The sequence below is a fragment of the Neoarius graeffei genome, chromosome 6, assembly GCF_027579695.1.
Source record: "Neoarius graeffei isolate fNeoGra1 chromosome 6, fNeoGra1.pri, whole genome shotgun sequence".
Taxonomy (NCBI): domain Eukaryota; kingdom Metazoa; phylum Chordata; class Actinopteri; order Siluriformes; family Ariidae; genus Neoarius; species Neoarius graeffei.
The window spans coordinates 54,356,338-54,381,995 of record NC_083574.1 but is presented as its reverse complement, the minus strand read 5'-3'; the positions used below and the strand labels follow the sequence as shown (position 1 = coordinate 54,381,995).

The 25,658-nt window shown below is 40.8% G+C and overlaps 2 protein-coding genes across 7 annotated transcripts in view; one reads left to right on the top strand and one right to left on the bottom strand.

Annotated features, from left to right (window-relative positions):
* slc24a1 (solute carrier family 24 member 1) overlaps positions 1-6,092 on the bottom strand; it is a 71,441-nt gene extending 65,349 nt beyond the window's left edge. For all 4 annotated transcript variants that reach the window (XM_060923870.1, XM_060923867.1, XM_060923868.1 and 1 more), the window contains exons 1-2: positions 5,920-6,092; positions 4,270-5,463 (exon numbers count right to left, since the gene is read on the bottom strand). In XM_060923870.1, the coding sequence (XP_060779853.1) occupies positions 4,270-5,322 (1,053 nt within the window). In that variant the 5' untranslated portion in view covers positions 5,323-5,463; positions 5,920-6,092. The remainder of the gene's footprint in view (positions 1-4,269; positions 5,464-5,919) is intronic.
* Positions 6,093-6,498: 406 nt separating this feature from the next.
* On the top strand, positions 6,499-25,653 carry ints14 (integrator complex subunit 14). Of its 3 annotated transcripts, none has more exons than XM_060923865.1 (12): positions 6,499-6,576; positions 7,057-7,336; positions 9,604-9,711; positions 16,158-16,313; positions 16,691-16,809; positions 16,939-17,081; positions 17,746-17,838; positions 21,227-21,371; positions 21,470-21,603; positions 21,906-22,024; positions 22,769-22,834; positions 22,950-25,653. In XM_060923865.1, the coding sequence occupies exons 2-12, from the start codon at positions 7,115-7,117 to the stop codon at positions 23,205-23,207; spliced, it is 1,563 nt and encodes a 520-aa protein (XP_060779848.1). In that variant the 5' UTR covers positions 6,499-6,576; positions 7,057-7,114; the 3' UTR covers positions 23,208-25,653. The 3 variants fall into 3 exon arrangements, with proteins under 3 accessions (XP_060779848.1, XP_060779847.1, XP_060779849.1); XM_060923864.1 differs by having other exon boundaries at positions 6,515-6,631; XM_060923866.1 differs by lacking the exon at positions 22,950-25,653 and having other exon boundaries at positions 6,515-6,631; positions 22,769-22,910.
* The last annotated feature ends 5 nt before the right edge of the window (positions 25,654-25,658 follow it).

Below are 25,658 nucleotides of genomic sequence, written 5' to 3'. Positions count from 1 at the left end.
AAAAAAAAAACCCTCTACAATCTGATGTTCCTGAGCTGGTGTGAGTCACTCTGACAATCCTGTAATTGTAATTCCCAATCAGCAGTATGTCAGAAATAATGGGTCAGAATTAGCCGGATTTGTTCACATACGTTATATGCCAGTAACAGCTGGCAGCCAATCAAAGGAGAGAAAGAGCGAGTGAAAGAGTCTGATATTAAACTGTAAATAAAAGATATTTGGTAATGATTGAAGTTTTTTTTTATTTAGCAGGAAGCTAGTGAACAATAGATGGTAGTCATTTGATGAAAAATTGCTTTAACTAGAAAACACAGATTGCGGGCCAGCTGCTGGCTAATGGCTCGTTTATTTCTCTATATTTTGTATTTCAAATTCTGTTATATTGGGGCAAGAGTCATCTGGAGCATGCTCACCCTCTGTATGCCACTTATATTTATTTCTCCATGTATTAGCAAGTGTGCTAACACTTGTGCTAATCTGGCTAAACCCTAATGTTTTGTTGAATAAAAAACACAGATTAGGTAATAAAATAGAACATATGTACATTGGGTGATAAAAGCACACATGCTGGAAGTGAAAGGACCTGTCAGTTTTGTTCTTTACATTGGATTTTAGCTCGTCAGAGTTAATGTGTGAACTCTATCAGCCTTGGAGAAGTGTGTAGCCTTCCCAGATAGACATGAGGCAACTCAGTAGCGTGCTATGAGATTAGAGTGCAGCAACCAAGAGGTTTTGAGCAATTCCAGCGTTATGGACGTGACACTTGAACTCAAAATGGCAACAAATGACCCAGTGCATGTTTTATTGTCTCCCAGTATTTAAACAGGTGTTGCATATTTTAAGGCTGTACCATACTGGAGAAGTGATAGAACAAGAACAATTCCCATAGTACATCTAGGGCATGCCAGAAAATGCCAATAAAAGATGCGTTATGGATGTGACAGAAAAAGTATCATTTTTCTTGGGTGACTGTACATTTTTATCAAACTATGTGAAATTGTAAACCTAATGTCGAAATGGAGATATCCATTTGATAGAGGGGTCCAAGGTGAATATTAAAAAATCTTTGTTTAAAATATTTTGTATTTCATGCAGAGTTTCGGAAGGAAAAGTCAGCGTTATGGATGTGACGAAATTCCGTTATGGATGTGACGCGTCTGAAATAGACATGGCATATGTTTAGAAAATCAGCAATTTAACCACCATAGCCCTTTGAAAAACTCTCTAAATATCAGCTAAAACTATCAAAGTTCTTAAATAATATTTAGGATGGCTATTGTTTTGCTGTTTTGTGGATTTTAGCATACATTTCTGTGGCTTGTGGCAATAATATAGAATTGTACATGATCAAAGTTGATTTTAGCTTGGGTTTTACATTATAAGAAAGAAAGACTGACAGTGACATATTAGGTGATCAAAATATTTATTTATGTATGTATTTATTTATTTGTTTATTTATTTAGTTTGAAATTTGGGATCTCCTGTGAGGTTGACATTTACATGGAATTGCCCTTTTGCTCTTTCATCTCAGGCATGTGATAGTAACACCGAAGTAATACATCTTCTACATGATGAAGATTAGCTGAGCAAATTAAGGTTAAGGGACTAGAGCAAGGACCCAACTGTGGGAGTTTGGTGGTGCTGGGATTTGAACTCACAAACCTCTGACTAGTAGCCCAAAGCCTTAAATATTAAGCCACCACCATACAATAAAGCTTTTATTCTCTCTATTTCTACACACATGAGTTCATAATTGGTCTCTACTAGAAATACTGGCTGTTGTTTTTTTATCCCAATCTATTGCAGTCATTATTTTTTGTTTGTTTTCTACAAATTTAGCTAGCTCAGTTTCCTAAAATAATAATAAACATAGTGAAATTTAAACCACTACAACCCCGACCAAACTGATGCTGTAAATTCATCCCACAGCACCACATGTTCATGTATGTGGTCTTTCTTTACTTCATATCTAACCACTCAGTGTGCCCACATCCAAAATAGTATTAGAATTCTACATGTGCAATTTTAAATGCTAACATAAGTACAGTTTCCCTGTCAACATTTCTATATTTGTTCTGTACAGCACTGTTGAATTTGTGAATTTGATTCGTCAGAAGGTGTTGATAAATTTTTTTAGAAGAAGAACTTTATTCATCACATGTACACTTGTGAAATTCCTCTCTGCATTTAGCCCATGAAGCAGTGAACACACACATCCAGAGCAGTGGGCAGCTATGCTACAGCACCCAGGGAGCAGTTGGGGGTTAGGTGCCTCGCTCAAGGACGCCTCAACCTAAGGCCACCCCATGTTAACCTAACTACATGCCTTTGGACTGTGGGGGAAACTGGAGCACCCAGAGAAAACCCACACAGATATGGGGAAAACATGCAAACTCCACACAGAAAGGCTCCCGTTGGCCACTGGACTTGAACCCAGAACCTTCTTGCTGTGAGGCAATAGTGCTAACCATTACACCACCGTGCCACCTTATCATGGCAGCTCTGACAACAGTGCTGGCTAAAAATCATATCATAGGTTTATATGGATTTTATAAGGTTTATAGGTTTTATTCCTCTTATACCACATCAATTTGCAAAGGATTATAATTTCTAATTTATTAATAACCTCTATCTTCTGTCCTGAACACTCTCTGATCATTACCAAGTACAGACACTGAAGAGTCCTTCCGAAAATCCTAAACATCTCCTTACTGAAAGCCTCATTATATTATCAATATGTTCTATTTTGTTAAATAACAACATTAAAAAAAAATCCATTCACGTATTATTAGCCTTAGATATAGAGTTTCCTCCAAGTTCCTGTGAATGAGCTGTTACTATAATGTATGAGCTGTTAAAAGCTATAACGTAGTAGAACAAGCTTATTAATATAAACCTGTTATTTGAATTATAGCTAGCAATACTGCCCAAGCGGTGTCATAAAAATTAATCAACACATCCTGATGAATCAGAATCAAGCATTCAGTAGTGCTGTGGTATAAAGTAAACATGATATAAACGATAACAGAAAAGAGTATAAATGGTTAAAAGTCATTCATTGTTAAATTTTACTTGAAGTTTCAGCATATTGCTGTGGTATAAGAGGAATAAAACCCACCCCATGTTAATTATTTTTCTATAACAGCATGCCCTGCAGTGTTTTATTCCTTAATTAATCATTAGTGTTAAATGTGTGCCACTGGGTTGAGTTCTACTCAGATACAAGGGCCTGACAAACTTGTAAGCCTTCTTACACCCTTTTAACACTATATAAGCTCCAATCACACTTACCTAACTTAAAAATGCTATATGTTACAAAGTTTGGACAGAGCACAGCCTGATAGGATTAGGGTTAACAGTGAGAATAGCTTTATTTCAGCTAGCAGAGGAAAATACTATCGGGGCTTAAAATGGGTGTATGGGTTGACACTCTTGGTGCACAACTGATTTTCACTGATCAAGTCTAATTAACTAAATATATTAAGTATGGTTATGTGAATCTACAGCTATCATGTTATAACAAATACTCTTTAACTTCTACAAGCTTTAAGGATAATTCAGTTCAAGAATGGTTAAACTTAAAAAAAAAATCTAACGCACAAACAAAAGGTTCTCAATATAATGCTTTTTAATGATAAGCGTTATTATTTCTCAGTTTGACACATTATTTGAGGTGAAGCGTCTCTGTACTAATTCTAATCTTTGTCTCAAGCGTGTGTTTGTGAATGTATTTGTAAAAAAAACAACATTACAGTAGATTAGTGTGAGAGCTTGTAAACATATACTGTAACGAACATTGTATTTATATTTATTGGATTGTCACTGTCAATCTGTGTGAGCTACGTCACAAATGGTAGGGCAGCTCATTAGTAAGGTCTTGCTTGCACAAACACACGTGATTCTTTTCATTTTGCCTCATCAAAGCCTGTCAAATGTGTGTGTCTGTTTAATGAATAAATATAGGACAATGACATTCTACTGTTGTCTGTGCAAGACAATGTTATAATACCTTCTCATAATACCTATTAGACAGAATTGAACAAATTACTTTTTGCATATTTTTTGGAACGCATTTAGAGCTTCCTGCACTATGTTAATAAAGGTCTTTAAGAAGAATTCAAGTGTATAATATAAAACCCAATCCTGTTTTATGGCTCACTGATTATAACTAGATTAGATTGCTTGGGTACACCGACTCAGCAGGCCTCTCTAGTGTTAGTCTAAACTGTGAAGAGACTTAATATACTCTAAAAAACAATGAGGACACACCTTCTCAGGCTCCTCTATTGGGATGACTTTGACAATGTTCTTGTGCTTGCGGAGCTGAGACTTGAATGCTTGCTCAAGCTGGACGTTGTATTTCATGAAGTAGACATAAAGTACATAACCACCAACCAGCATTATGCTCTCCCACCACATGATGGTATTGTCCAAGAAGAAGATGATGAGCATGATCAGATCAAAGATGTAGAAGGACACGTCTCTGAAGAGAGGCCACCAGGTGAGGTAAAGCATCTCCCGGGAGAACAAAGCACACATTCCAATTACAAAAAGGATGTTAAATACAGCTGACCCTACAATAGTTCCAATACCCACGTTGCTGTGGGAGATAAAGACACCAATCAAGGAGGTGAAGAGTTCAGGAGCAGAGCCTCCAGCTGCCATGAATGTTGCTCCAGCAACATCATCTGAGATTTCCAACTTTGTAGTGATGACACCAAGAGTAGGGACAAAGAACTCATCGCACACAATGGCCAAAGAAACAAACATGTATATCATCCCAAAGATGTGGAGAATCACCCAGCCTTTCTGTCGTTCTTCAATGGAGAAGATGTCCTGAGGGTATTCACCCTTCACGTAAGGGGGCTGTGCAGGGCCAGAGATGGTGATTGTGGGTGTAGGGTGAGTGGGTTCAGGTGCTGGTGTAGGAACTGGAGTGGGCTTTGGAAGGTCTGGATCTACATAGATGCAGCGTACAATTGTCCTGTTTGTGGTGGAAGCTGGGCGTAACACCGTTGTTTCTGCTCTCTTTGTTCTCAGAGGGATAGTGGCTGCAGTTGTGTCTGGTTTATGTGCTGGATGAGTTGATATACCTTCTTCCACAGCAGCGGTGGTCAACTTAGCTGCTACTCCTGGTTTCACTACCAGTCCTTCAACAGCATCTTTATGGTCAACTTCAGGGTTTTCTCCAATCTGAGATTCTAGCCAGGGTCCTGGTGATCTGGTTCTAATGGTTAGTTGATATATACAACAAAGCAAAACCCCAGACAGGAGAAATATAATCCGGGTCAGCTGAAGTCTCTTTCTCCGAGTTAGATACATTCTGCAGTGTATTTCCTAAGGGAGTTGCTCTTGTCCCAGAAAATATGTCCCAGTGTGTCCCACCAGGTGATGATGGGCCCTGTCACAGAGTGAAACATCTCATTCTCTCAGGATTGGAGGATTCATCTTCCAGGTCTCTTGCTGCAAACAATAGGCATAAACTTTAAGCAACAGGTTTCGGTGTATAGTATTGCTTGTCTGGTTGTTAGTATTTTACTCCAGTGATAAACAGTCTCACTGTGCCAATAGACAATGTGTAGCTAACAAATGACAGAAACATAAAAAGGATTTAACTGCTTATTTATAGAGCACTCTCTGTAACAATGTAAGAGGATATAGCTATTGAAAGACAAAGGAAATCATTCAGTTCATAGGTGTACATAATAGTTTTTTTTCCCTTTTAACTGAATTAAGTAAGACTTTGGTTATCAAATAAATTTAAATCGATTTAGATGGTGAGCCTCAGTCAGTCAGAGCCTACAGCTGGATTTTTTTTTATGCATGATCTAGGATAATACAACCAGATTCTGGCACATTTATTCAGCGGCTCAGGTTTTTGCTGATATTTGACAGAGAGACAGAGAGAGGTGTACTTACGGAGTGGAGCTGTGCGGTGGTGGTGCTGATGAACAGCTGGACTGAACACAGAGCCCTGGCGCTCACACACACTCTCTCTCTCTCTCTCTCTCTCACACACACACACACACACAGGTCAACTGGGACGCACAGCAGGACAGCTCTCCACCGTGGATCAGCATAATACCTGAAGTCTTTTTAAGAAGATTATCTGTACTGTCTCCCTACACTCTCATTAACCTATGTCTTAAACCATTTTCATCCCAATTATTTTGATCTTTTGTATTTTAACTGTTAATTTTAAAACGAACAATTGTCAATAAATAAAAACTAATAATAATAATAATAATAATAATAATAATAATGTACAGAAAGCTGTGCACTAAACTTTCGACAGGTTTCTATGGAATGCTAGTCTGTGTTGGTAATCAATAATCACCTTTGCTAGCAAAATAAACTGGCTGAAATATTTATCAGTAAATATACTGCGTAGGTATATTTCCTTTCAATAGCAACAACTGCTTCAGCTCGCTCTCTCTTTCTTTTTTTCTTTCTGTTTCTTTTTTTTTTTTTCCTTCTCGGAACAGAATATCAGGTTTCCATTGTCCCTACACGGTATCATTAAGAGGGTGCACACTCACTCTCTAAGCTATTTTTGTTTTTCTGGTTTCAGAATGGGTAAAGTTTCGTTTTAATCACATTTATAATTTTTTTTATTGGCAGAATAATTGTAGTAAGTGTTATTATTCTTTAATGATGACTGTTTTTAGGTTCAGGCACGATTTGAACGCAATAAGTTCTCAGACGCAGTGGTGTTGCTTGCTAGTTAGGTAGTTCGTTGATTTATTTAACAAAAAAAGCTAGTCTGTTTAGTTTTTTTTTTTTGAAAGGATGCTGTAACATCGGACAGATTTTGTATTTAAGAACAGAACTTATTATAATCGTTGTTAAGTGTCGCAGCGATGCATTGTTATGATCTGAGTAGGTGACAATTGTACAAAGTCAAACGTACCTATTTATACTGTATGTGCTGTAATACAGTGAAGTAATGTGATGCTGAATGTCTGACTCAAACATCTCTGAATGGAATTTTCAAGAAGGGAGAAAGGAAGGGTAGCGCCCATAACATAATATATATTAACCCTCAAATTCTCATAGGTGGGATGTGGGAGCTTCCATAACTTCTTCAGAGTGTGAATAAAATACTTTTGCCAACATGCCAACTGTGGTTCTTATGGACGCATCACTGTCCATGACACGGCCTGTGTCACTGGAAGGTAGCGAGGAGTTTCAGAGGAAGAACCTGGCTGTTCATGGCCTGACCATGCTATTTGAACACATGGCCACAAATTACAAGTTGGAGTTCACGGCACTTGTCGCCTTTTCATCTCTCTGGGAGCTCATGGTGCCTTTCACCAGGGACTACAACACTTTACAGGTATGAACTAGAAGGGCACTTGGTAGAGTGCATACTTCCGCCAAGCCACATATCAACAGCAAAATCAAATCACTTGAACCTAGGATAATACTAAAGCTGTACACCAAATTTCGTCAAAATCTGTTCACTTCTTTTTGAGTTACATTCAGAACAGACGAAAAAAAAATCCTGGATCCTCATACATACCCAGATTTGATCAGAATCTAATCACTTGTTCCTTGGCCCATGGCACACCTTTCCTCAAAATTTCATCAAAAACCATTCACTACTTCTTGAGTTACGTTCAGAACAGATAAAGAAAACTTTTTGGATCCACATACAGTGGCATGAATGTTATCTTGGATATGAATGTCATGGCAATATTTGGGCTTTCGATGATTTCTCTGAACTGTTCTTTTCTGTGGCGGAATGATTGTACAGCATGAATCTTTAAAGAAAAATGAATTCGGTGCACAATTTTCTTTAGGTTTTCTGAAATCAACACAGGGTCAAAAGTATACATACAGCACACCTAATATTTGGGTAAAATGTCTCTTTGCAAGATTCACCTTGACCAAACATTTTTGTTTACCATGAACAAGCTTCTGGCAGAATTCTGGTTGGATATTTCACGACTCTTCATGGTAGAATTGGTAGAGTTCAATTAAATTTTTTTTCCCTTGCCATGGGCATGACTTATAAGCACGGTCTATATATTTTCAATAGGGTTGAAGTCAGGACTTGTTTTAAGCTTAATGTTAGCCTGCTTTATCCTCCACAACCAGCTCTGATGCGTGTTTGTGTTCATTGTCCTGTTGTGACTCCTGATCATGTTCAAGTTTCTAATGGTTTGAGGTTATGCTGAAGAATTCTGAGGCAGTCCTCCTCCTTCATTATTCCATCCACTTTGTGCAATGAACCAGTTCCACTGGCAGTAAAACAGCCCCAGAGCATGATGCTGGTACAGTGTTCCTCTGTACATCATGGTCATTGTGGCCAAACAACTCAATCTTCGTCTCATGTGAGCATACAGCTTTCCTCCAGAAGGCTTTTTCTTTGTCCATGTGGTTAGTTGCAAACTTTTAGTTAAGCTTGAAGGTGTCAGTTTTGGAGCAGGGAGCTATTTCTTGGATAGTAGCCTCTTAGACCATGGTGATATAAAACTCACTGAACTATAGACAGTCATCCATCAGCTTCCAGTTGATGGCAGGGCTGTGCCATGGTGGTTTCTGGGTTGTTCCTGACCATCAGAACCAATTTTCTTTCAGCTGAGGGTGACAGTTTGGGTTTTCTTGAAGCAAAGTGGCTTGGCAAAGTGACTGCACACCCCAGTAACTTACATACAATCGTTTGAACTGATCTTGGGATCTGCAGTTGTTTAGAAATGGCTTCAAGAGACATTCCTGAGTTGTGTACATCTGCGATCCTCTTTCTCAGATCTGCACTGAGCTCCTTGGACTTTCTCATTTTACTATGTGTTGGTCAATCCAATGAGTGCTGTAAACAAACCCTTTTTATGAAGGCACAGAGAAGCTACCAGATGTAGTCAATCATAATCACTAACAGGAAGTTAAGAGGCCTTGGCAAGATGAGAGACATTTTGGAAATCTCAGCACCTCTGAATTAATAATCTAAGTGAGCGTATGTAAATTTTTGACCCTGTATGTATAATTTTGATCCTGTGTTGATTTCAGAAAACCCAAAATAAATTAAAACTTCTGCACCAAATTCATGGGGTTTTTTTTTCTATGAAAGAAAAAAAATTGATTGTACAACAATCATTTCACCACAGAAAACAAACAGTTCTGAGAAATCATTGAAAGCCCAATATTGTCATGACATTCATATCCAAGATGACATTCACATCACTGTATGTAAACTTCTGACCACAACTGTACATATCTGGATTTGCATCAACATCTAATTAATTGCTCTTTAATCCATGGCCCACCTTTCCTCAAAATTTCATCAAATCATTCACTACTTTTTGAATCATGTTTGGGAACAAACAAACAGATGCAAAAACAACCTCCTCTAACAAAGTTGGTGGCGATAACTATCCTGGTACTGTACATCACAATTACTGTTTATTATTTTAATTTCAGCTTATGCAATTTGGAAAATTGAGTGTTTCACTATGAGGTTGAATATAGCTATTTTCTAAACTAAAGGGCCACCTCAAACGTGCATGTGTTCATATTGTGGTACATCAATAAATTAAAGACTTGATTTGTTGTTCAACAGGTCAGTTTGCTAATTTTTTTTTTCCTCTTTCAACTGCGGCACAGGAGGCCTTGAGCAGTCTAGAGGACTATGATAAAACCTGCCTGGAGTCAGCACTGCAAGGAGTCAGTAACATTGTGCAGCAGGAGTGGGGCAACACCTGTCCCTGCCAGGTAGTGTGTTCTCTTCAGCACATGAACACCATTCTTCCAAAGATATTCCCTCAGTTGGTGTTAGATGATGGAGGTGAAGATACAGATGTACAACCCCAATTCCAAAAAAGTTGGGACACTGTGTAAAACGTAAATAAAAACAGAATGTGAAGATTTGAAAATCATGGAAACCCTATATTTCATTGAAAATAGTACAAAGACAACATACCAAATGTTGAAACTGAGAAATTTTGTTTTTTGAAAAATATATGCTCATTTTGAATGTGATGTCCGTAACACGTTTCAGAAAAGTTGGGACAGGGGCAACAAAAGACTGAAAAGTTGTGTAATGCTAAAAAAAAAACTAATTTGATTCATTGGCACAGGTCAGTAACATGATTGGGTATAAATAGAGCATCCCAGAGAGGCGGAATCTCTCAAAGTAAAGATGGGGAGGGGTTCACCGCTCTGTGAAAGACTGCATGGGCAAACAGTGCAACAATTTAAGAATAACGTTCCTCAATGTAAAATTGCAAAGAATTTGGGGATCACATCATCTATGGTACATAATATCATTAAAAGATTCAGAGAATCTGGAGAAATCTCTGTATGCAAGAGACAAGGCTGAAAACTGACATTGGATGCTTGTGAGCTTCAGGACCTCAGGCGACACTGAATTAAAAGCAGACACGTGTCTGTAGTGGAAATCACTGTATGGGCTCAGGAACACTTCAGAAAACCATCGTCTGTGAAAACAGTTCATTACTGCGTCCACAAATGCAAGTTAAAACCAGATATAAACAATATCCAGAAACACCACCTTCTCTGGGCCCGAGCTTTTTTACGATGGACTGAGGGAGAGTGGAAAATTGTCCCGAGGTTTGATGAATCAAAAGTAGAAATTCTTTTTAGAAATCATGGACACCACGTCCTCCAGGCTAAAGAGGAGAGGGACCATCCAGCTTGTTATCAGCACACAGTTCAAAAGTCAGCATCTGTGATGGTGTGAGGGTGCATTAGTGCACATGACATCGGTAGCTTTTACATCTGGGAAGGCATCATTAATCCTGAATGATATAGACACGTTTCAGAGCAATATGCTGCCATCCAAACAAAATCGTTTTCAGGGAAGGTCTTCCTTCTTTCAGTAAGGCAATGCCAAACCACTTTCTGCACATATTAAAACTACATAACGCTGTAGTTAAAGAGTCCAGATGCTAAACTGGCCTGCGTGCAGTCCAGACCTGTCTCCTATTTACAACCCCGATTCCAAAAAAGTTGGGACAAAGTACAAATTGTAAATAAAAACGGAATGCAATAATTTACAAATCTCAAAAACTGATATTGTATTCATAATAGAACATAGACAACATATCAAATGTCGAAAGCGAGACATTTTGAAATTTCATGCCAAATATTGGCTCATTTGAAATTTCATGACAGCAACACATCTCAAAAAAGTTGGGACGGGGCAATAAGAGGCTGGAAAAGTTAAAGGTACAAAAAAGGAACAGCTGGAGGACCAAATTGCAACTCATTAGGTCAATTGGCAATAGGTCATTAACATGACTGGGTATAAAAAGAGCATCTTGGAGTGGCAGCGGCTCTCAGAAGTAAAGATGGGAAGAGGATCACCAATCCCCCTAATTCTGCACCGACAAATAGTGGAGCAATATCAGAAAGGAGTTCGACAGTGTAAAATTGCAAAGAGTTTGAACATATCATCATCTACAGTGCATAATATCATCAAAAGATTCAGAGAATCTGGAAGAATCTCTGTGCATAAGGGTCAAGGCCGGAAAACCATACTGGGTGCCCGTGATCTTCGGGCCCTTAGACGGCACTGCATCACATACAGGCATGCTTCTGTATTGGAAATCACAAAATGGGCTCAGGAATATTTCCAGAGAACATTATCTGTGAACACAATTCACCGTGCCATCCGCCGTTGCCAGCTAAAACTCTATAGTTCAGAGAAGAAGCCGTATCTAAACATGATCCAGAAGCGCAGACGTCTTCTCTGGGCCAAGGCTCATTTAAAATGGACTGTGGCAAAGTGGAAAACTGTTCTGTGGTCAGACGAATCAAAATGTGAAGTTCTTTATGGAAATCAGGGATGCCGTGTCATTCGGACTAAAGAGGAGAAGGACGACCCAAGTTGTTATCAGTGCTCAGTTCAGAAGCCTGCATCTCTGATGGTATGGGGTTGCATTAGTGCGTGTGGCATGGGCAGCTTACACATCTGGAAAGACACCATCAATGCTGAAAGGTATATCCAGGTTCTAGAGCAACATATGCTCCCATCCAGACGACGTCTGTTTCAGGGAAGACCTTGCATTTTCTAACATGACAATGCCAAACCACATATTGCATCAATTACAGCATCATGGCTGCGTAGAAGAAGGGTCCGGGTACTGAACTGGCCAGCCTGCAGTCCAGATCTTTCACCCATAGAAAACATTTGGCGCATCATAAAACGGAAGATACGACAAAAAAGACCTAAGACAGTTGAGCAACTAGAATCCTACATTAGACAAGAATGGGTTAACATTCCTATCCCTAAACTTGAGCAACTTGTCTCCTCAGTTCCCAAACGTTTACAGACTGTTGTAAAGAGAAAAGGGGATGTCTCACAGTGGTAAACATGGCCTTGTCCCAACTTTTTTGAGATGTGTTGTTGTCATGAAATTTAAACTCACCTAATTTTTCTCTTTAAATGATACATTTTCTCAGTTTAAACATTTGATATGTCATCTATGTTCTATTCTAAATAAAATATGGAATTTTGAAACTTCCACATCATTGCATTCCATTTTTATTTACAATTTGTACTTTGTCCCAACTTTTTTGGAATCGGGGTTGTAAAACATTTGGCGCATTATGAAGCACAAAATATGACAAAGGAAACCCTGAACAGTCGAGCAACTGAAATTGTATATCGGGCAAGAATGGGACAACATTACTCTTTCAAAACTACAGCAGTCGGTCTCCTCAGTTCCCAAACGTGTACAGAGTGTTGTTAAAAGTAGCGGTGATGCAACACAGTGGTAAACATGCCCCTATCCCAAGTTTTCTGAAACGTGTTGCTGACATCAAATTCAAAATGAGCATATATTTTTGAAAAAAGAATAACATTTCTCGGTTTCAACATTTGATATGTTGTCTTTGTACTATTTTCAATGAAATATAGGGTTTCCATGATTTGCAAATTATCGCATTCTGTTTTTATTTACAGTTTACACAGCGTCCCAACTTTTTTGGAATTGGGGTTGTATTTACCTGTCTAACACATCAATACAAAATCTCCCACAGGTATTCAATTGGATTCAAATTTGGTGACTGCCAAAGCCAGAGTACATGATTTACATCATTTTCATTCTTACCAAACCATTCACTGAGCCCTTGTGCCCTGTGGATGGGAACATTGTCATGGAGATACCACTCTCATCAGGATAGAAATGGTTCATGTTCAGTAAGATAAGGATGACTAGTCAGAATAATTTGGCATTGATTTGCAGCGACACTTCACTTTAAAATGCCTCTCAAAGCAGAATAAAGCCACCGTTTTAATTTGTTGCCCATCATATATTAACCGCAATAGATGAAAGATAACCAATTGGTGACAACACGTAATTTTTAAAGCTGATACACAAGAAGTGATTGTAGATACAGATTGAGTTGCAGATGCACATCACATTTTAGGTATGATATGAAAATGTTTAGATGGGCTACAGTATTTATTTCTTGGTGGCAGTGTCATGTGTTGCAGGTTCGTGTTAAACTCTGCTGAGTAATTCTGTTTCTTTCATTTACCCAAGAGGCGACAGTACCAGTCAAAAGTTTGGACACGACTTTGAATTCAGTGATTTTTTTTTTCTTTATTTTTATTAATTCGAACACTTCATGTCTGAAAGTAATGATGGAAGTCATTTCGCTTTACTTAGTTGAGCGGTTCTTGACATAATATGGATTACTACAGTTGTGCAGTAGGACTATTTACTGTATTTTTATTATTTACTATTTACTGTTTGATCTCAAACACATTAAGAGGGCAAGAAATTTCACTAATTAACTTTTGACGAAGCACACCTGTTCATTGAAAAGCATTCTAGGTGACTACCTCATGAAGAGGGTTAAGTAGGGTGTTAAAAAAAATAAAATAAACCCGAACATTTGAAAATGTAATTTCTCACCCTCTTAAATTATTCAATTTAATACCAAAATTAGCACGGTGGTGTAGTGGTTAGCGCTGTCGCCTCACAGCAAGAAGGTCCTGGGTTCGAGCCCCGGGGCCGGCGAGGGCCTTTCTGTGTGGAGTTTGCATGTTCTCCCCGTGTCCGCGTGGGTTTCCTCCGGGTGCTCCGGTTTCCCCCACAATCCAAAGACATGCAGGTTAGGTTAACTGGTGACTCTAAATTGACCGTAGGTGTGAATGTGAGTGTGAATGGTTGTCTGTGTCTATGTGTCAGCCCTGTGATGACCTGGCGACTTGTCCAGGGTGTACCCCGCCTTTCGCCCGTAGTCAGCTGGGATAGGCTCCAGCTTGCCTGCGACCCTGTAGAAGGATAAAGCGGCTAGAGATAATGAGATGAGATGAGATACCAAAATAAAAAAAAAACAAAACGTTACTCTGAATTTTCAATAACGATGTCTATTAAGAATATTTACAACAAAGTTGACTTAACAGTGGGGAATAATTTCCTGTTGTTGTTGTTTCGCTCCCTGGAATTATAAGTTGCATTTTAATATCTAGTATTACTCATGTGTTTAGTATTACTTTAGATTTGCATGCATATGTATTTACATGTTTGTTTTTTTACAGAGCTGTATTGTGTTATTAGGCTATTTACAGTTGTAGTTTTTGTATTTTTCCTTTACTGATCTGTGATGATGCTTATCTGTGATTTATATTTTTATGTTTGATGTAATTATTAGCATGAGTTTGTTTTAGTTTTATATATTTTATATCGGGGCGGCATGGTGGCGTAGTGGTTAGCGCTGTCGCCTCACAGCAAGAAGGTCTGGGTTCGAGCCCCGTGGCCGGCGAGGGCCTTTCTGTGCGGAGTTTGCATGTTCTCCCCGTGTCTGCGTGGGTTTCCTCCGGGTGCTCCGGTTTCCCCCACAATCCAAAGACATGCAGGTTAGGTTAACTGGTGACTCTAAATTGACCGTAGGTGTGAATGTGAGTGTGAATGGTTGTCTGTGTCTATGTGTCAGCCCTGTGATGACCTGGCAACTTGTCCAGGGTGTACCCCGCCTTTCGCCCGTAGTCAGCTGGGATAGGCTCCAGCTTGCCTGCAACCCTGTAGAACAGGATAAAGCGGCTAGAGATAATGAGATGAGATGAGATATTTTATATCACTCTCCTGGCCACGGTATAATTTTGTTTCCCTGGATGGCTCTCTATAGGCATTTTACAAAGGTGCATTTCATATCTCCTGTTTTAACAAGAGTATATTTTCTTTTTCTATACTGTTGGTTTGCAGACTATGCTACTGTATTAGTAGTATTTTACCTAATTTACACACACGCACGCGCACACACACAAAATGAATGAATGGTCACAGCAATACATAATCCTATTACCCTGTTTGAGGCACCTCTAAATACATATTAATTTCAATAAAAATTTGCACGAAGAGTTCGTTTATATATTAGCATAACCTAAATGGATGAGAGTAAGAAAATTCAAAAGTCAAAATTTTACATATATAGTCTTGAAACACCCCATGGTTAAGATAATGCCAATAGTGTGCAAAGCCTCATCAAGGTAAACAGTGGCTGCTTTGAAAAATCTAAAATATCTTCTTCTTCTTCTCGAGTCACTACGCAACAACTTTAGATTAAACTGTCCCTATACAGTGTTGGACACATTGTTTCGCACAGGGGGACAATGCTTCCAGGTCTTCTTGGGTGCAGGGATCTGGTAGATTTGGGTAAACTAGTAGACGTTGCTTAGTCTGCTCCTCTCCACACAGGCAGCTGGTGTCGTCATTCTCCATATACCCCCACTTCACTAGATTGGTTTTGCAGCAGTCTATAGTAGTTCTCATACAGTTAAGACATGACCAGAAGGGTCATGCTTTGCTGGAGCCAGTGGGAAGGGTTTCCTTAGGGCTGATGGACACCCTGTGCGGTGCTTGGACAAGATATCTAAAATGTGAACTTTTTTTACCATATGTTATTTGATAGTTTTGATGTATTCAGTATTGTTCCGCAATGTAGAAAATAGTCAAAATACAGAAAAACCTATGAATGAGAAGGGTGTCCAAACTTTTAACTGGTACTGTATATTATGATGCATGATACATTTCAGATTGGCATTACCAGTCAAGAAATCAGTATTCACAAACTTTCACTGAATGCACATTAACAGGTCAGGTCTATAAGGAATTTCATTACTTTTCCTGGCCTTTCATACTGAACTTCTTGTTAATAGTTGCTGTGATTTATTTGATGGCCTATAGGTGGTGTTGGTGACTGACGGATCTCTGGGTATTGGTCGTGGTTCTTTGCGCCACTCCCTGGCCACACTGAAACAACGGGGAGAGGACAAGAAGTTTCCCCTACCTTTCCCATTCCCTTCCAAACTCTACATCGTGTGTATTGCCAGTGCAGAGGAGGTACTGTTGGCAAATTAAATAAATGCTGTATTGTTAACCCTTATCTTCTGTTTGTTATTCAGGATATGTGAAAACTGTCACAGCTTTTCTCTCGTCTCAAAGTTTCTCTGACACTTTAAATCTTCAGTGAAATTAATCCCTTACACAGTTCCTTTCTTCTTTATTTACATGGACCTGACAGCAGAAGGACCGCCAGGAATTTGAAAGGGTTTTGTTTGTCCATTTTCATAACTATTGTTAATAATGCTACCTGAGATATTGTAATTACCTTGCTATAAAATCCAACGTACTGGCCTTAATCAATGGGTGAGTGAACGGACCATGTAGGTTACCCACATATAACCTTAACTTGAACATTATTATTATTTTAATTGCAGCTCCAAGCCACTGATGCCATGGACAATTTGGAGCAGCTTCTCACATTAAGTGGTGGAGAAGGACAGATTTTTATGATGGATGGACCACTATGTCTGAAAAGTGTTCAAGCAATGTTTGGGTGGGTAACTATACTGCTCCATCTGTATAACTGCTGTTCTGTGAGCTTTTTATGCAGCATGGAGCCAGTGACTGAATGGGAATACCATGGATTGATTATGGTTGTAAGTCTGTAAACATGTGTTGGCAGGAAGTTGATTGACCAGGCATATATGCCTTTCCATGCCGTGCTGCGCTGTGGGAACCTGGCGTCTGATGTGCAGGTGTTTCCCAGGCCAGAACCTGTGCTGTTAGACGAGGAGCTTGACCCGGTACCAAAAACAGTGCACACAGGTGCCATTTGCTATTTTCCTATTTTATGCACATTTACAATGGAATATTAGGAATGTAAATCTGATTATGTGACTAAGTGGAGGATTGCAAGATCACCTTGTGTATTTGTTTCCTTGCTGATTACTAGTCGCAAAATTGTTACCTTCATGGTTGCCCTACACAAATTAGATAATGGCTAACTTGTGGTGAAGAAGGTTCATTAAATATTATTTGTTGCAGTGGTGATCATTTTAAAACTAGTGTTTAATTAAAAAAAATTGACTACTTGGAAAAATATTTTCTGTTAACACACATATATATATATATATATATATATATATATATATATATATATATATATATATACCCACGTGACAGATATTATAATGTCAAAAGGTGTGAAAGACATCCCCTGGAATTCTCCGATGGAAACACTGCTTGCAGAAGTGTTTAGACTTAAATGGAGGATATGTAGAGAGAGCTTTATTTTAATAAATAACCATTTTTTCCAATTTGTCTTAAAACTTTTTAACTTACCCTCATATATATGACCAGACATAATTGAACTGTGTGTAACCTTAATGTAGGAATATAGCAGCTATTGCTGCAGTGCTATCATGTGCACACATTATTTACTGAGTTTAAAGTAATTAATATATGCAATATGTGTATACTTTTGTTCCAGAGTTGGAGATTGTGGGTTTTATTGAGATTGGTGATATCGCCAGTCCTCCAGTCTTGTCCAGACATCTGGTCCTACCCATAGCTGTGAACAAAGGTTCCCACTCCACTTCAGATTCTTTATTATACAGGTGTTGGTCATATAATTAGAATATCATGAAAAAGTTGATTTATTTCAGTAATTCCATTCAAAAAGTGAAACTTGTATATTATATTCATTCATTACACACAGACTGATGTTTTTCTTTTAATTTTGATGATTATAACTGACAACTAATGAAAATCCCAAATTCAGTCTCGTCTCGTCTTCTTCCGCATGGAAGCCCAAACTTCCCTTTCCCCAGACACCTCGGCCAGCTCCTCGGGAAGAACACCGAGGCGTTCCCAGGCCAGCCGAGAGACATAGTCCCTCCAGCGTGTCCTGGGTCTTCCCCGGGGCCTCCTCCCGGGGGGACATGCCTGGAACACCTCCCCAGGGAGGCATCCAGGAGGCATCCGAAAAAGATGCCCGAGCCACCTCAGCTGGTTCCTCTCGATGTGGAGGAGCAGCGGCTCTACTCCGAGCTCCTCCCGAGTGACTGTGCTTCTCACCCTATCTCTAAGGGAGCGCCCAGCCACCCTGCGAAGGAAACTCATTTCAGCCGCTTGTATCCGCGATCTTGTTCTTTCTGTCATTACCCAAAGCTCATGACCATAGGTGAGAGTCGGAACGTAGATCGACCGGTAAATTGAGAGCTTCGCCTTTTGGCTCAGCTCCTTCTTCACCACGACGGACCGGTAAAGCGACCGCATTACTGCGGAGGCTGCACCGATCCGCCTGTCGATCTCACGCTCCATCCTTCCCTCACTCGTGAACAAGATCCCGAGATACTTAAACTCCTCCACTTGAGGCAGGACTTCTCCACCAACCTGGAGAGGGCAAGCCACCCTTTTCCGGTCGAGAACCATGGCCTCGGACTTGGAGGTGCTGATTCTCATCCCAGCCGCTTCACACTCGACTGCAAACCGCCCCAGTGCATGCTGAAGGTCCTGGTTTGAAGAAGCCAACAGGACAACATCATCCGCAAAAAGCAGAGATGAAATCCTGTGGTTCCCAAACAGGATTCCTTCCGGCCCCTGGCTGCGCCTAGAAATTCTGTCCATAAAAATTATGAACAGAACCGGTGACAAAGGGCAGCCCTGACGGAGTCCCACATGCACTGGGAACAGGTCTGACTTACTGCCGGCAATGCGAACCAGACTCCTGCTCCGTTCGTACAGGGACCGGACAGCCCTTAGCAAAGAGCCCCGAACCCCATACTCCCGAAGCACCCCCCACAGAATACCACGAGGGACACGGTCGAATGCCTTCTCCAGATCCACAAAGCACATGTGGACTGGTTGGGCAAACTCCCATGAACCCTCGAGCACCCTATGAAGGGTATAGAGCTGGTCCAGTGTTCCGCGACCAGGACGAAAACCGCATTGTTCCTCCTGGATCCGAGGTTCGACTATTGGTCGAATTCTCCTCTCCAGTACCCTGGAGTAAACTTTCCCTGGGAGGCTGAGAAGTGCGATTCCCCTATAATTGGAGCACACTCTCCGGTCCCCTTTCTTAAAAAGAGGGACCACCACCCCAGTCTGCCACTCCAGAGGCACTGTCCCCGACCGCCACGCGATGTTGCAGAGGCGTGTCAACCAAGACAGCCCCACAACATCCAGAGACTTGAGATACTCAAGTACCCAAATTCAGTATCTCAGAAAATTTGAATTATTACTTAAGACCAATACAAAAAAAGGATTTTTAGAAATGTTGGCCAACTGAAAAGTATGAACATAAAGTATAAGCATGTACAGCACTCAATACTTAGTTGGGGCTCCTTTTGCCTGAATTACTGCAGCAATGCGGCGTGGCATGGAGTCGATCAGTCTGTGGCACCGCTCAGGTGTTATGAGAGCCCGGGTTGCTCTGATAGTGGCCTTCAGCTCTTCTGCATTGTTGGGTCTGGCGTATCGCATCTTCCTCTTCACAATACCCCATAGATTTTCTATGGGGTTAAAGGTCAGGCAAGTTTGCTGGTCAATTAAGTACATGGTCCTTAAACCAGGTACTGGTAGCTTTGGCACTGTGTGCAGGTGCCAAGTCCTGTTGGAAAATGAAATCTGCATCTCCATAAAGTTGGTCAGCAGCAGGAAGCATGAAGTGCTCTAAAACTTCCTGGTAGACGGCTGCGTTGACCTTGGACCTCAGAAAACACAGTGGACCAACACCAGCAGATGACATGGCACCCCAAACCATCACTGACTGTGGAAACTTTACACTGGACCTCAAGCAACGTGGATTCTGTGCCTCTCCTCTCTTCCTCCAGACTCTGGGACCTTGATTTCCAAAGGAAATGAAAAATTTACTTTCATCAGAGAACATAACTTTGGACCACTCAGCAGCAGCCCAGTCCTTTTTGTCTTTAGCCCAGGCGAGACGCTTCTGACGCTGTCTCTTGTTCAAGAGTGGCTTGACACAAGGAATGCAACAGCTGAAACCCATGTCTTGCGTACGTCTGTGCGTGGTGGTTCTTGAAGCACTGACTCCAGCTGCAGTCCACTCTTTGTGAATCTCCCCCACATTTTTGAATGGGTTTTGTTTCACAGTCCTCTCCAGGGTGCGGTTATCCCTATTGCTTGTACACTTTTTTTCTACCACATCTTTTCCTTCCCTTCGCCTCTCTGTTAATGTGCTTGGACACAGAGCTCTGTGAACAGCCAGCCTCTTATTGCCTCAGTCACAACCGGCCGTACGTGCTCCTACGGCCAGTCTACGCGCAAGAAACGCACGGAGGGCGCGCGTGTGACGTGCTGATTTTCGAGCCGCAGAGGTTCTTTGTCATGTCAAACAAACTCTACGGGCGCTTACGTTTTTTTCAGGTTGCAAGACAAACTTACGGCCAACGTGCGTCTTTCTCCATGAACAAAAAAAAAAAGCAGCGATTTGGGAAACGCCAAAAATCACACGGCCAAAAAATCGTACGTCCGGTTGTGACCTAGGCTTTAGCAATGACCTTTTGTGTCTTGCCCTCCTTGTCCAAGGTGTCACCAGTCGTCTTTTGGACAACTGTCAAGTCAGCAGTCTTCCCCATGATTGTGTCGCCTACAGAACTCGACTGAGAGACCATTTAAAGGCCTTTGCAGGTGTTCTGAGTTAATTAACTGATTAGAGTGTGGCACCAGGTGTCTTCAATATTGAACCTTTTCACAATATTCTAATTTTCTGAGATACTGAATTTGGGGTTTTCATTAGTTGTCAGTTATAATCATCAAAATTAAAAGAAATAAACACTTGAAATATATCAGTCTGTGTGTAATGAATGAATATAATATACAAGTTTGTTTTTGAATGGAATTACTGAAATAAACTTTTTCATGATATTCTAATTATATGACCAGCACCTGTACACTTCCATTGTATTTTATGGCAAAATGCTGATTTCTGCTTTTGTGTTTGCTCTCAGAGGCAGATGAAGTAGGAGCAGGGGCTGCTGATGAGATGGAAGAGGAGACGCCAACCAATCAAATGGCAGGAAAGAGCCCGAATTTTTGTGTCCTTCTACATGGCAGTCTGAAAGTGGAAGGCATGGTGGCCCTTGTACAGCTGGGGTAAGAAACTGCTGAATAAAATAATCACGCCCTGTTGTAGCATATCTTTTGTATATAGTCTCTTGTGTTTGTGTCTAATCATGAACCTCCTCTGTCAGGCCTGATTGGTTTGGGATGTTGTACTCACAAGCAGATAGTAAGAAAAAGTCAAATTTGATGATGTCGATTTTTGAGCCTGGCCCAGAGCCTCTACCGTGGCTGGGGAAAGTCTCTCAGCTTGGACCCATTTCAGGTAGAATACAGACCTTTTTGAATTTGACATTTTATTAGATTAGATGTAGGTCCACTCAGGTAAAACCAGTGGTATTTTCAGGGGAAGAGGAAGAATTGACTGGATTTTAATGTTTTTCTCAATAAATGTATCTAGTTTTGGTATTAAATATACATTCCTACAGTGTCGTGTACGTATGCAAGGGTGAAATATATCTGCTTACATACTTTACTACTATAAAATATTTATAACAAAATTACCATCACAAGTTTAACTATGCTGGTCTGTCAAATGATACATCTCCATCTTCTTTGGCTTTGTAGATGCACCAGAAAATCCTTATGGGGAGGATGATAGCAAAAGCCCTTTCCCTGTCCTCCCCAAAAGCAAACGCAGCTATGCCCAAAATGTCACAGTCTGGATCAAAGCCAGTGGACTGCAGGTATGTTAATGCCACCCATGAGTCCTGTCGAGATCTGTTTAAGGTTAAAGATGCTGTGACTGGTATGTTATAGCAGGACTGGCAATATCTGATTTGTAGGCCCAGTTCACATCACCTCACTGACAAGTTGCGCGCGCGCACACACCCACACAGTACTATTAGTAGTGGTACTATTGAACAGATAATGCTAAATGCGGGGCGGCACGGTGGTGTAGTGGTTAGCACTGTCGCCTCACAGCAAGAAGGTCCTGGGTTCGAGCCCCGGGGCTGGCGAGGGCCTTTCTGTGCGGAGTTTGCATGTTCTCCCCGTGTCCGCGTGGGTTTCCTCCGGGTGCTCCGGTTTCCCCCACAGTCCAAAGACATGCAGGTTAGGTTAACTGGTGACTCTAAATTGACCGTAGGTGTGAATGTGAGTGTGAATGGTTGTCTGTGTCTATGTGCAGCCCTGTGATGACCTGGCGACTTGTCCAGGGTGTACCCCGCCTTTCGCCCATAGTCAGCTGGGATAGGCTCCAGCTTGCCTGCGACCCTGTAGAACAGGATAAAGCGGCTACAGATAATGAGATGAGATGCTAAATGCTCAATGATAGCAGACCCATTTTTTTATTCATGTTCATAGGCTTGGTAGTGAGCACTAAGTAGCTGACATTGTGCAGATTGCTAGCTAGATACAACAGGCTCTTAGTGAGCCCAATTAAAGACAAAATTTGCTCACAGTGCAAAATGAATGCCTTTTCATTACAGACAGATGTACAGAAAATCCTTCGAAATGCAAGAAAACTTCCAGAGAAAACGCAAACCTTCTACAAGGTAACATACTGTTTTGGGAGCAGTGCTTTTACTGTTTACGAAATTGGGGGAGGCTAAATACTGGATGGCTCTTATTTTATTTTTAATGACTAAAAACGTTGTGTCTGTGTTAAAGGAGCTAAACCGTCTGCGTAAAGCTGCTCTAGCATTTGGTTTCTGGGACTTGTTAAAAGGTGTGGCCGAGCTGTTGGAAAGGGAGTGCACCTTACTGCCGGACTCTGCCCATCCAGATGCTGCTTTCCAGCTGTCCCACGCTGCCCAACAACTCAAATTGGCTAGTAGTGGAGACCCCAAATATGCAGCTTTTGATCATGTAATCACACCCATGCTCACTGACTTCTCGGGGGGAGGAAGTGGGACCGACAGGATGTAGGTGAATAACAGGCTCCTGCATAAAAAAAAAAAAAACTTTAAATGTGTCACTGGAAACTATTTTGCTCCTCATTGCTTTTTCAACTGTGACAAGGCTGACAATATGATCTTGGATTGTTGAATTTCTACAAGTTAAAGTTTAGGAATAGATAAGGAGCTGTGAATTTTGTGGCACATGAACCACTGATTCATGGCATGCCTTTTTGTACTTGGAAGAAAGAAGCTCGTCTCCCAAGAACCTATTTGTCCAAAATTATTAATAGTTTGTGTAAATAGCTTTTTTTTTTTTTTTTACAACTGACCCAAAAGAACTAAAAGTACATCTTACATTTGTAATGTACAACCCCGATTCCAAAAAAGTTGGGACAAAGTACAAATTGTAAATAAAAACAGAATTCAATAATTTACAAAATCTCAAAAACTGATATTGTATTCACAATAGAACATAGACAACATATCAAATGTCGAAAGTGAGACATTTGAAATTTCATGACGGCAACACATCTCAAAAAAGTTGGGACAGGGGCAATAAGAGGCTGGAAAAGTTAAAAGGTACAAAAAAGGAACAGCTGGAGGACCAAATTGCAACTCATTAGGTCAATTGGCAATAGGTCATTAACATGACTGGGTATAAAAAGAGCAGCTTGGAGTGGCAGCGGCTCTCAGAAGTAAAGATGGGAAGAGGACCACCAATCCCCCTAATTCTCATCTCATCATCTCTAGCCACTTTATCCTGTTCTACAGGGTCGCAGGCAAGCTGGAGCCTATCCCAACTGACTATGGGCGAAAGGCGGGGTACACCTCTGTGCCAACAAATAGTGGAACAACATCAGAAAGGAGTTCGACAGTGTAAAATTGCAAAGAGTTTGAACACATCATCTCCAGTGCATAATATCATCAAAAGATTCAGAGAATCTGGAAGAATCTCTGTGCGTAAGGGTCAAGGCCGGAAAACCATACTGGGTGCCTGTGATCTTCGGGCCCTTAGACGGCACTGCATCACATACAGGCATGCTTCTGTATTGGAAATCACAAAATGGGCTCAGGAATATTTCCAGAGAACATTATCTGTGAACACAATTCACCGTGCCATCCGCCGTTGCCAGCTAAAACTCTATAGTTCAAAGAAGAAGCCGTATCTAAACATGATCCAGAAGCGCAGACGTCTTCTCTGGGCCAAGGCTCATTTAAACTGGACTGTGGCAAAGTGGAAAACTGTTCTGTGGTCAGACGAATCAAAATGTGAAGTTCTTTATGGAAATCAGGGACGCCGTGTCATTCGGACTAAAGAGGAGAAGGACGACCCAAGTTGTTATCAGCGCTCAGTTCAGAAGCCTGCATCTCTGATGGTATGGGGTTGCATTAGTGCGTGTGGCATGGGCAGCTTACACATCTGGAAAGACACCATCAATGCTGAAAGGTATATCCAGGTTCTAGAGCAGACCTGGGCATTTTACGGCCTGCGGGCCGCATCCGGCCCTTTGGTTCATTCTGAGCGGCCCGCGTAAGGTTAATGAGAAATTACAAAATAAACTTATTTTCTAATTTTACCTCATGCATGGACTGAATGTGCATTGCTTTTATTTTGAAGTTATGTTCGACAAAAACGCAATGCGCGCGACATGAAATCCCACGAAACCTAATCCCGCGATACCTACTTCTGTAATTTGTCCAGACCAACCACAAACTTGTACGTCATCCTTCAAACGGTCCAGCCAATCACATCGTGTGACGTCACTAGCAGGCGCCGGAGCCGATCTCCGGCGAAAAGCACCAAATGAGGTGATTAAACTACAAATGTGGGCATCATTATTATAATATGATGTATCTTGATATTTGGAGTAGAAAGACAATATTGTGATGTCTTTATTGTGTTTTGGGGTGAATGTGACTGAAAAAAAAAAAAGGTACAAACGTTCACATTTTGTTAACCATTGTTTTGGGAAATTTGATCGGATAAATGACATTTTTTGTAAGGCAACCTCGTTTCTTCCATACGCTTACCAGTCTTAGCAGCTTGTAAAAACAATGTTATTTACTGCTTTATATAAAGAAATACAATTAATATTATGCAGAATTTAGTTCAGCCTTTTGGTCCGGCCCTCCACAAAATTTTCTGTTTCTCATGTGGCCCCATGGAAAAAATAATTGCCCACCCCTGTTCTAGAGCAACATATGCTCCCATCCAGACGACGTCTCTTTCAGGGAAGACCTTGCATTTTCCAACATGACAATGCCAAACCACATACTGCATCAATTACAGCATCATGGCTGCGTAGAAGAAGGGTCCGGGTACTGAACTGGCCAGCCTGCAGTCCAGATCTTTCACCCATAGAAAACATTTGGCGCATCCTAAAACGGAAGATACGACAAAAAAGACCTAAGACAGTTGAGCAACTAGAATCCTACATTAGACAAGAATGGGTTAACATTCCTATCCCTAAACTTGAGC

Bases quoted from the DNA above. Each gene is read 5' to 3' on its own strand.
- ints14 (XM_060923865.1), top strand. From the start codon at position 7,115: ATGCCAACTGTGGTTCTTATGGACGCATCACTGTCCATGACACGGCCT. The intron at 16,810-16,938 runs GTGGGTAACTAT...ATGTGTTGGCAG, and splicing joins AGTGTTCAAGCAATGTTTGG to GAAGTTGATTGACCAGGCAT. The intron at 21,372-21,469 runs GTAAGAAACTGC...CTCCTCTGTCAG, and splicing joins GTGGCCCTTGTACAGCTGGG to GCCTGATTGGTTTGGGATGT.